General features: G+C 43.5%; 2 protein-coding genes across 3 annotated transcripts in view; both read right to left on the bottom strand.

Annotated features, from left to right (window-relative positions):
- LOC134221217 (gonadotropin-releasing hormone receptor) overlaps positions 1-12,391 on the bottom strand; it is a 304,164-nt gene that overhangs the window by 167,904 nt on the left and 123,869 nt on the right. The window lies entirely within an intron of this gene.
- The window catches only part of LOC134222023 (uncharacterized), a 63,320-nt gene continuing 62,262 nt past the window's right edge, over positions 11,334-12,391 (bottom strand). The window contains exon 3 of the mRNA XM_062701177.1: positions 11,334-11,598. Coding sequence (XP_062557161.1) covers positions 11,334-11,598 — 265 coding nt within the window. The remainder of the gene's footprint in view (positions 11,599-12,391) is intronic.

The following is a 12,391-nucleotide window of genomic DNA, read 5'->3' as shown; positions in this document are numbered from 1 at the left end:
AGTGAAATTTGAAGTAGAATCGGTGAGCATGTCATATCATGCTCACGTTCCCAAAATTATTGAAATGCCATGCTACTTGTTAGCGGCATAGATACGGCCTCGAATAAACCCGTAGAGAGAATGCAATGGACGTTGAACTTACTCATTCAAGAATTATGCGAGGATCAGCTACGGGGGTTTCTGTATAGTCGTAAGGAGGCCATTTCGGCTCATGTACGGCGATTGCTGCATGGGCGCTTCCCAATCCTTACATGATCTGAGATGTCTTATCAGGTGTCTGGTTGCAGATTTTGGTTTATATTACTCCAAGGTACGATACACTGAAAACAATCTTGCTTTTTGAGAGTAACAGCTCCACTTGTTTTATGAAAAATAAAACATTCTTCTTAACAAGTTCTAAAATGAATCTCTATTTCTAAGCTAATCAAAGTTACACAATTCATAGGCTATAAGGCTCTAGGATTGGTTTTGTTTCTTAGCCCCATGTACATTTATTTATTACCAGACTAAGGCTGAGAGAGGTGGGCATACAAGATTGCTTCGCAACAACAACTGAATTTCAGCTTAGGATCTATTCTATGATAGCGATGCTTTAAATATATTCAAATAGATTCTGGGCTGCTTCACGAAACGATCCTTTACATAAGTGGCAATTCTCATAGTAATTTTCATATAACCTTCAAACGGCACGTGCACAACCAAATTACATCCAAATCAGCTAAAAATTTGGGAGGACTATTAAAATAGCAAAAACAATCGTTTAAGCACAGGGGAGCGAAAAAGTCAAAATTTGAATCACACTAGTGGGCACACAAGTCAGACCCACAGAGCATGTAGGGTGTGCTAGAGGGTGTGCGATAGAGTGAGCACCCAAGTAAGACTCGCACGGGACGGGTGCCTGTGTGAGCGAGAATGAGCGAGTACGTTAAGTACTGCCATCCCCCAGAAGTAGTACTGGGAGGTAGTTCCTGGGGGAAACGATGGCGGAGCCCAAGGGAGTTTATTCGGTATTACCGGTACGGTCGAGTCCGACACTCCAGTACACTTCCGTGTGGTAGTTTGGCAACTACAATGCACGTGTGCTGGGTTAGTGTGTAAATGCATTCTCCCTTGTAAAAAAAAAGACTAAGGCCGGAGTGGCCTGTGCAATACATAAAAGTATTCTCCATTCAGCTCGGTCCATGGCTGCACTTCGTCAACCACGCAGTCTGCGGAGGGTCCGCAAATCGTCCTCCACCTGATCGATCCACCTTGCCCACTGTGCACCTCGCCTTCTTGTTCCCGTTGGATCGTTGTCTTCCGATTGTCGCGGTGTGAACGATGGATGGTTTTCCCAACAGCTGATGCAACTCGTGGTTCATTCGCCTCCTCCACGTACCGTCCGCCATCTGCAAGCCCACCATAGTGGCACGCTGCACTTTTCTTTCGAAAACTTCCAGTGCGCGTTGGTCCTCCACGAGCATTGTCCAGGTCTCGTGTCCGTAGAAAACTACCGGTGTTTTGTAGATAGTCATTTTGGTACGGCGGCGAACTCTATTCGATCGGATTGCAACCACCTCGATTTCGTCACCACCGATAGAAACTCGTGGTGGGCGGCTTACATTGTCCTCTCTTGAGCCTCTTTCTATCATGTACTTCCTCTTCGACGTGTTGATGACTAGCCCAATCCGTTTAGCTTCTGTTTTTCAGTCTGATGTAGGCTTCCTCTATCCTCTCAAAGTTACGTGTCATGATATCAATGTCGTCGGCGAAACCAAATGACTGGACGGACTTCGTGAAAGTCGTACCACTCGTGTCAATCCCTGCCTGTCAATAGCAGACACGAAAGACCATCACCTTGCCGTAACCCTCTGCGAGTTTCGAAGGGGCTCGAGAATGCCCCTGAAACTCGAACTACGCACATCACTCGATCCATCGTCGCCTTGATCAACCGTATCAGTTTATCCAGAAATCCGTTTCCGTGCATTAACTATCATAGCTGGTCCCGATCGAATGTATCATATGCGGCTTTGAAGTCGATAAATAGATGATGTGTGGGCACGTTGTATTCGCGGCATTTCTGCAATACCTGGCGTACGGCAAAAACCTGGTCTGTGGTAGAGCGTTCACCCATAAATCCCGCCTGGTACTGCCCACGAACTCTCTTGCAATTGGTGTTAGTCGGCGGCATAACATTTGGGAGAGTACTTTGTAGGCGGCGTTCAGCAATGTGATTGCGCAGTAGTTGCTACAATCCAGCTTATCGCCCTTTTTGTAGATGGGACACACGACACCTTCCATCCACTCCTGCGGCAGAACCTCATCCTCCCAAACCTTGGTAATCACCCAGTGCAGCGCTCGAGTCAGTGCCTCCCCACTGTGTTTAAACAGCTTTTCTGGTAGTTGGTCAACTCCAAGGGCTTTGTTGTTTTTCAGCCGGCAGTTCTTCTCCTGGATTTCCTGGAGATTCGGATCCGGATGTCGGATGTCCTGCGCGCGTTCTCCTAGGTTGATTACCATACCGCCACCGTTGTCTGCCATATCGCCATTCAGGTGCTCTTCGTAGTGCTGCCGCTACCTTTGGATCACCTCACGCTCGTTTGTAAGAAGGTTTCCGTTTATGTCCTTACACATATCGGGCTGTGAACGGTTTAACTTCTCATAGAACTTTCGTGCGTTATAAGCGCGGTACAGTTCCTCCGTCTCTCCACGGTCTCGATGTTCCTGCTGGCGATGTTCCTGGTCGTCCATGCTGCATTCTTCTCCTCAACTAACTGCTCACATTCGCCATCATACCAGTCGTTTCTCTGATCCGGGGCCACCGTGCCTAGTGCAGCGGTTGCGGTGCTTCCAATGGCGGATCGAATATCTCTCCAGGCATCTTCAAGAGATGCTGCGCCTGGGTGCTCTTCCGTTGGGAGTGCCACTTCCAGCTGCACTCATTTACATGTGGCATTCATTAAGTTGGACCCAATTCTCACCCACCCACTCTTGTGTTCTGAACACCTGTTAGGGTACATGGGGACAACGTTAAGGATCTCGATCCTTGGCTTGAGCCCAAGTCTGATTCCCATCGACTTTTTTTATTTCTCTGTTAGGGTTTTGCTGCCAGGCGATCCTGGGTCTGCCTCTGCTGCGATGTCTTGCCGAATTCTAGCGCTTGCTTGCAGATTTCGTCTCTGCTCTTACGTTGTCTACGCCCATTCACACTGTGGAGTTGCCGTTGATATTGGATCGTCGATGGGGCTCAGTATTCGGTATCCAGTTGTGAACCCACCAGGCCCGAGCTGTAAAACATAGACATCGGGTGATGAATACTTGCAAATCTATGTGATTTCTGCCAATACGCACCAACTCTCACTGGTGTATAACATCACAGATTTCATGTTAGAGTTGAGTATTCGAGGTTTGGTGCATTGCCTGGACAGATTGGATTTCCATGTTCTATGTTGATTTTGGTCCACCGTCCGACGTTGGCTGGCTTTGGTTTCGACCTTCTCCACTGTTTGCACGGCTACCGTGGAGTTGGAGTTTGTTGAGTCGGAGCATACGACCAGGTCATTCAGTTTACTCTACTTGGTAGAGCGCTGTGGCGTTAGTAGAACAGTATCATCATCTCGTTCAATTGCTCTATGGAGGTAGACTGCTAGAGAGGTCCATGATTTAGTCGACTAGGATGGGAAATAGCAACAGAGGTATAGTACATGCACCCTTGTCTCACTCTTGTACTTACTCACGATTCCGTGGTCAATCAGTACCAAATGGAGGGACTCTTGAAATTAAATGACCTGCTCCAGCGTGATGCAATTACAGTCCCTTCCCGATTTTGGCAACACGACCGGATTTTAATGTTGCCAAAATGGGGATGTTGCCAAAAACGGGAAAAAAATTTCATACAAAATTTCAATTTTTTTTTGTTTGCATAATTGAAGCTAAATACCTAGAATATGTACTACAAAGAATGCGGAGTGTGTTTAAGTGATGCATGTGCATCATAATCGTCATTTTTGCGATATTCATAACTCGAAGATTGTAGCTCAAACAAAATTGAAACAAACTCAAGAATGGTGATCAAACGATAATGTAACTAATTAGCCAATTTCATAATACAAATTTAATAATAAATAATATTTGAAATTAACAATAGCGTCGGCCATGTCCTTACAAAAAATTGTAGTGATAAAAAAACCTTTCTATAGTAGTCCATTGAAGTGCTGACTTCAATCTGACATCTCGTATAAATTTTAGTCCACCGAAAATGCTTGTTTTTATCATAATTCACTATATAAATCAAATAGTCATCTGACGGATACAAGATGACTAAATGTGCTACAAATTTCGGATTCTTATATAATGGATTTTGATAAAGGCAAACTTTCTTGTGGGCGGTATGATTGAGAGTAAAGTTTTGTGCACTATTTTTGCTGACATTATGGAAAAAAAGAACGCAAGGCATCCCGAGCAGCACAAAACAGGCAAAAATGTGATAGTGTGGCCGAGTGGAAGCTGGCGGACCATTTGCGGCATGCCACCTCTGACACTCGATAGCAGTCAACTTACTGGTGCTCACTGCAGGTCATCGCACTCCATGCACTACTTTCATTATTATAACTTTGAAAAGATGGAAGAATCCTACATCATACTGAAGAGGGAAGCAAAGCAGAGCGGACTAGTGATTAATACGTTGAAGACGAAGTAGGCTCAAAAGAAGACAACGGCTATTCGACAAAATCAAGGTGGTTGAAGAATTCGTGTACTTGGGCTCACTTGACCTCCGATAACGATATCAGCAGACAAATTCGGAGACGCAACGTGGCAGGAAAGCGTAAGTACGAGATCTGGACTATGCTTGTGGAGGACCAACGCGCACTTGGAGTAAAAATGGTTCTCTACAACGATCCGACAGGCACAAGAAGGCGAGGTGTGCAGCGATCAAGGTGGATCGATCAAGTGGAAGACGATTCACGAACCCTCCGTAGACTGCGTGACTGGTAACGTACAGCAGGGAACGGAGGCGACTGTTATATACCGTAGAGGCCACTCCGGCCTTAGGCAGAATAAATAATAATTAAACCACATGTGACGCATCACTCGCCTATCGAAGCAGCTAGAATTCCGAGCCGAACCAGCGATCTCATGGGAACTTCACAGGAACCCCTTCTGATACTTCGCCATCACAAACAAAACACTCGAGAGCAGAAATTGGAAGTGTGAGTGAGTCTTGTGAGCATTGATCTATTGCAGATGGATGCCAAACAACGAGTAGGAGCGATCGTTGCTGTGAAAAACAATGAGCAACACCGTCTAACAAGCCAAGCCGTGGTGAGGTATCCATGTAAGCATACGGTGTGTCTGTAGGGAAATATTATTTTTCAAAAATCAGTATCTCTGAAACACCCACCACGTGAAAGTATATGCTCTCCTCTTTCATATGATGGGTAAACTGAAATGTTCTATCGAGGGATCTGGAACAATTTTAATTTTTTTTCACTATTTTTGGTGCAAACTCCATAGATATCACAAACTACAGCCGATTTGACCACCCCAAAAATGTATGGAAAAATTACGCTTGATAGAACATTTTAAAAATGAACCTACGTGAAAAAAGAAAACCTATATTTTCATATAGTTGGTGTTTTAGAGATACTAATTTATTGAAAATAAGCCTCTTCGGTCAAACACACCGTGAAGCAACGATAAGATAGTCGAGAGAAAGTATCAACGCCTCCCATCCAGTGTACTAGAGTTCCATACTCATAGAGGTCTTCTTTTTTATTTAGAATCCTTGAATGGCTTCTGCTATCAGTGCACCGGAACGACGCTCATTGTTGTGTTACCAAGTGATTCGCTTCACTCAATAGGCTTCCATTGGTGAGTGTTAAAGACCATTAAACGGTAAATCATCTAACTCCAATTTCAAAGATCTTAGGAAGCTCATAACTTGCCCCGCGGAAGAGTATAGTGTTGGCTTAGATTGACCCGATTTTTTTTCATGATCTGATTTTTTTCAATGCCTGCTTGAGAGCCTTACGATTATATGTTACCAAACTCTTACCATTACTGTTGAACTGTTGGCAAGCATGCTGGAATCAAAAAGCTCGTTGTGCAATTGACACATCAAGAAAATAGAAAAGCCAACAGTGTTCTGATGTTAATCGCTAGATAAATTTGTGTAAATTTTAAACAATGAGATTCTTTGAAATAAAACTGTTGCTTATTTTCTATATGGAAATTCAGCAGAAAGACGGATAAAATGATAAAATGACATTTTCTCGGCGCGTAATGAGCAAAACGACTTGATGGCTAAACAGCGCATTTAGAAAATCGAATGTGCCAATCACTAGCAATTAAGGTCACTCCTGACGGAATCCAAGTTCCAAAGTGCTCGCGTTTTCGGGGGCACACCACTCGGCGCACAACTGTCATTTTTGTTGATTTAGCTTTGCTGCGTCGCAGCATGCGTGAAATAATAAAAATGACAGTTGTGCGTTGCTTCCGTATCGAGTGGTGTGCCCCCGAAAACGCGAGCACTTTTAAACTTGGATTCCGTCAGGAGTGACCTTAAACCTACTGGGATTGCTTGTTCCTGGATCACTCAAGCAGTATCGGTTGCATTGTGATGTAAACAGCGGGTTTCGCTTAATAGATGTTGTACTATGTACAACGGTGTGAGTCAGCTAATCGACGACAAAATCAGTGAGATGCCAAAAAATACGACATTCTACGGTGGGCTGGTTAGATTAGGGTAGTGTGAATAGGGACATGGAAAACGTGAATAAAAAGAGCAGAAAAGTTTCAATAGACATTGTTTGCAATGAGCGGTAATACGAGTGGTGGTTCATTAATTCAGTGGAAGTGCCCACTATTCGTACAGAGCCCAAAATACGCTTATGAACCCCAATGACATTCACTTTTGGTTTTGTTTATCCTATTAGATATCAATAAAAAGGTTGTAGCTCTAAAAAGTAATAACAAAATATTTTCGAGGTTGTTGCCAAAATCGGGAAGAAAATGTTGCCAAAAACGGGTGTTGCCAAAATCGGGGGTAGACAAAAACGGGTGTTGCCAAAATCGGGATGGGACTGTATATCTCTATATTTGAATTAGTTTAGTTTAGTTTAGTTTAGTTATTTATTGAAACATGACGTAAGATCAAGTCTTTTTTAGTGTCATTTACGAAATTATACATAGTTTACATTGTTTAGTTCTAGCTTACAGTCTAACATTTAAAATATGTGCTATGTGCTATTAAAATATACTAGTGCAGCCTTTTTGTACATTGCTTCCGTAGGAATTCGTTTAAGCTCCATAGGTTGTCTATTCCAATAAACCACACCTCTCACAAAAAATGAGTCACCGTACAAAGCTGTGCGATGCAGTGGAACTACAAAGTTGAACGATCGACGCCCTTGAAATAACCTCAGCTTCCTAACTAGATTCGTTGGTTGATGGCGATGAATGATTCTCCATAGTTGTAAACATGCTCTCATTTCGTAGAAACGACGGAAGGGGCATCCAAGAAGATTTTTCTGCAGATGGCGTACGGAAGTATATCGGTTTAAGTTGAAAACATATCGGCAACAGTCGTTAAGCGTGACCTCCAGCTTTGACATCATAGTCATGCTCATGCCAAGATGGATGACATCACCAAATAGAAAGTGAGGTAGAAGCAGAGACTTGAAGAGTTGCAGTTTGGTTGACTGAGGAAGGTCTATCGTCGTTGCACGCAGGGTACGGGGACCAGCATATACTTTACCACATTGTATTGACACGGCTTTGTCCCAGGCCAAGTTGTTTTGGAAAACTATACCTAGGTTGTTTGCTTCGTTAGTGTACTGTATTTGATGCCCATCGACGGTGAGTGGTGGTATGTCACGAACAGAATTTTGATTTGCTCCAAAAATTATTGCCTTAGTTTTCACATGATTTATCCGAAGAGAGTTTCTTTGAGCCCATTGCACTAATCTCTGAAGATCATCGTTCAGACGCGTCCGTGCAATTAAAGCGTCAGTATGAAAACAGTAAAGTTGAACATCATCCGCGAACATTTGTACTCTGCAATATTGAAGCACGCCAGGTAGATCATTTATGTAGATGGAGAAGAGCAAAGGCCCCAGTACGGAGCCTTGAGGTACTCCTGAAGTAACGGCTATTGTTGCTGAAGATATATTGTTAATATAAACAGCTTGCTTTCTCCCAATTAGATATGATTTAATCAAACTGACAGCGGAGGGCGCGAAAAGAAATTGAGCTTGAAGCTTTTGCAGGAGACGACGATGTGAGATTGTGTCAAAAGCCTTGCTGAAGTCAATCAGTAGTAACACCACTTTACACTTCCTATCTACCGCCACAGCGATATCGTCATAGACACGAAGTACTGCAGTTTTTACGCTATGGCTACATCGGAAACCGGCTTGGTCTTCGTTCAATAAGTTTCTCGAAGAAAGATAGGAAGTTATTTGCAACTTCAGCACCTTTTCTAACGCCTTAGACAGTACGCTCAGCAGGCTAATACGTCGGAGATTGCCTAAAGAAGTGACATGTTTTTTCTTCTTCAGTGGAATTATTTTTGAACACTTCCAAGCTTCCGGGAACAACGATGTTTCTATAATCTTATTGAACAGGTAAACAATCTGATCGATGACAAGTGGGAGTATAATTTTTAGAAATCTAGCAGGAACCATATCTGTACCAACTGCATTCGATTTAATTTCACAAATAGCATTGATCACTTCATACGCTTCCACTTGTCGAAAGCAGAATCCACCGATATGGTGCGTGATTCGCGGTATAACGAACCCACAGTTTCAGCGTTAGTAAAATTGCAAAGTTGAGATTGATCTGGTCAGGGTTGAAGGGACAGTCGTCGCGTTGCACTTGCTTCACAGCACCCAAACCTTTCAGTATTTTCCATAAGTTTTTTGATGAACCAGCGTTTGTAATTTTCCTGTTGATTTGCTCTGACTTGATACGACGTACAAGAGAAGTTACTCTATTTCGTAGTTGTTTATACACCTGTTTCTTTTGTTCCTTGAGCTCTGTAGATGCAACCCTCCAGTCCGTATAAGCCATGTCTCTTTCCACGATTGCTTTGCGAATGTCGTCATTGAACCAGGTATTATATTGTCTACGTCGTCTAACATTGCGTAATGGAATACACGAGTTATGAACCGCAAGTATATTACCAATAAAGTACTCCGTAAGTTGATTCACATCATTGGTACGACGATACTCATCCCAAGGGATAGCGTTGATGCCATTTTGCACTTCGGTCGGGTCGAAATTGACGTAATCACGGTAGGAAGCTAATGAGTTATAGATCATACAACCAATATCGATGTTGAATGTGCTGAATATTAGGTCGTGTTTAGATAGGCCCGGCACAGAGACTTGATGGAAAGCTGTAATCATCTCCGGTTGATTTGTAACCAGTAGATCCAGCTGAGAGCATCCGTTGTCAAAAAAGTGTGTTGGCTCCGTGCCTACCACATTCATGGAGTACGTTGCGAATACTTCCTCTAAATGTCTTCTTCTAGGGCTTGGCACCAATAAGTCCGTGTTGAAGTCACCTACCATTATGCAGTGCTCATATGCTGATAACAAAGTTGACAATTCGTTCTGTTTGATGCATCATTCTCCGGCGGGTTGTATACTGCAGCAATGAGCAGAAGTATTTCATTGACTTTCACCTCCACAGCCAAACACTCTGTTTTGTCCAACGCCAGAGAAGCCACAGAAGAGGAGTGAACTATCTTACTGGACAAATCCTCGAGTATATAGATGGCTATACCACCCCTCGTTTGTATGACCGATCATTTCTTAACAGATTATAGCCAGGAACACAGATAGCATTATCAGGAATAGAGTCATTAAGCCACGTCTCCGAAAAACAAGCAACAGATATCTTCGAGTTAAACAACATCAGTTTGATTTCCTCGAATTTGGAGAATCGTCTCGCGCAGAGGCTTTGTACATTTGCATGGCATAAGTTGAACTTATTTGTTTTCAAGGCAGTGTCCATAACGACTCTGGGAATAGTGTGAAGTGAGAGTGTGTGATTTCTCGAGGATAACATTAAGTTACGTGTGGGAAACAATGCACGCACACAGGCTGCTCATATTTGTTTATCATCTCTTTACAGACAAATTATTAACTGCAATCCTCTTGTTGAACACTATTACAATCTTCGCTTTATGAGGTGAACCGGTCAAGGGCCGAAAACCTCATTAATAAAGACAATAAAAAAAAATCTTCGCTTTAACAAACAATAAAAACGCATACTTTTTAACAAGAATAATCAAATTTGCTTCAGCTGATCGATGGAAGATATTGGAAAATATTTTCCGTTTGTTGTTTTCTTCACTTGCACTACACCATATCTCGTCGAGACAGCAACCAGCTTGTTTTCTCGGCGCAGTTTCAGAGCAGCTCGTTTGATCGTTCTTGCATTCACAGTCAGATTCTCGTTGATGTAGATTCGACGATCCGAAGACATTCCGATGTGTTTCAAAATTAGATCACGTTTTGCCAAATACATCGAATAAAACTCATCTCTAATGCCCGCAACAGAGAATTGAAGCAGAATGAAACATTCGTTGCCGTCGGAGAGATTAACGGATCGCAAGCGCTTGCAGTAGATATGGGATACCTTGTCGTTATCGAAGCCGATTGCATTGGAGATAGATAACAGATAACTTCGCAAATTCTCGTTGGCTAGATATGGGATGCCAGCGACAATCAGTTCCGTTCTATTCTCCAGACGCTGAACTGTTTCAGCAGCATGATCCACACGGCTATGCAGCGACTTATGCTCGGCATCACAAGTCGTTCTCAGAGTACTGAGGTCTTGCTCAACCAACATGATTTGCTTTTGTAGATCCTTTTTGATGCTGTCGAGTTTCGAATTGAGCTCATCCCTGGAGGAATCAATTTTTTGATTCGTTTCGTCGAAGCGTTTCAAGAGCATTTCTACTGCACTATCCAACGTATAGCTATCAGCATCACCCGGGCCATCCAATGGCTTCTGGCGTTTTCTTCTGCGCTCATCACTGGACAACATTGTGAGTTGTTTACGTACAGATAACAGAAAATAGATGCGACAGAAAATCCTCACAGTGGACCTTAACAGATATAACGATATCTTGGTATGCGGTGCGGCTAGTGATTATTGATTATCAGCCAGCGTCAGCTCATGTATATAACGAAAAAACAACACTGCTAGACGCTGAAACAGCTAGATAACACTTTACAAGAATCCGCGAAGTAGCAAGTTATCCGAATAAGGCAATTTGATCGCGGGGGAGTAACGTTGTACACGAATTTTATCGTTTGTCGCAGCAGCTTATTCGCGGCGGTTACTTGCTGTTGGCATGGTTGCCAGAACTGAGAGGAGAGGTTGTCATAACTTGAAGAAGTTGATGTAAGTTGTCGAGCCAACGTTTCAGCTGATCAGCTGGATCGATGAGTGACCGACAAGTCGCGTCTTTATCTATCATCCACGGATTTGTCCTTGCTCCAATCAGGCGTCGTGAAGTATCGAAGAGGAAATGAATATCGCCGGTTGTTGCTGGTTTCCTACCATCGTCGGCCGGGGAGTCCTCCTGCGCCCGCTTCTCATGTCTGCAGGCAGCAGCATTTGACTTACTACCCAGACGCGGTTTTAGTTGGCAGGACTAATATTTAGTTCCTCTGGAAATGGATCAGCTGAAAACGGAGACGATACCTTCTTGAGTCCGTAATAAACGCAGCGCTGACATCGCTTTTAACTATCATCTTCTAATTGGCGACAACGCATTGCTCGGATTCAGCGATGTTAGGAGAGGCTCGGGCGACAAATCAAAATAGACCGTCCAGAAGATGCAGCTGTGAAGAAATGAACGATTTCTTGAAGATTGAAGATTTTAGGACTTATTTCGGATAGTGGAAGGTGGCAGCGTAGAAGATAAGTGGGCAGTGAAGAATGCTTTTATCGAAATCGACTAGAAAAACTTGAGTGAGCTGCTCACTCAGCGAATAGAATGTATTATAGATGTAACCCGACGGAAAATTGAGGAGCGTAGAGAAGCAAACGGTGAGGAAAGTGAAGAATCATAGAAATAAAGTAGAGTCCGTCAACGGTACGTATTCCTGTGGGAGTTGGGCACTACTGCAGACAGAACAGGCGGGTATAGGTGGACTTCCTGACCGTGACCGATGAAGAAGGATGGCTACAGCAACCGAAGGTTATTGCTCTTTGACTTGGACAGCTGAAGTGTTAGTTCGCTAACTTCGAACAGCGTCTTCAAGTCTCCAGCCAGTGTTCTCCAAAAACTATGACGCTCGTTTATGCTGAGTGGGTTCAAAGGCCTTTTTTGTGGCGGCTCACCATCGAAGTCAGCAGGACCAGGTGGTTGAGTGTCAACGGGAACAGCCC

This window comes from Armigeres subalbatus, chromosome 3 (assembly GCF_024139115.2).
Source record: "Armigeres subalbatus isolate Guangzhou_Male chromosome 3, GZ_Asu_2, whole genome shotgun sequence".
NCBI classification, from domain to species: Eukaryota; Metazoa; Arthropoda; class Insecta; order Diptera; family Culicidae; genus Armigeres; species Armigeres subalbatus.
This window is presented reverse-complemented; position numbering and strand designations above follow the sequence as displayed.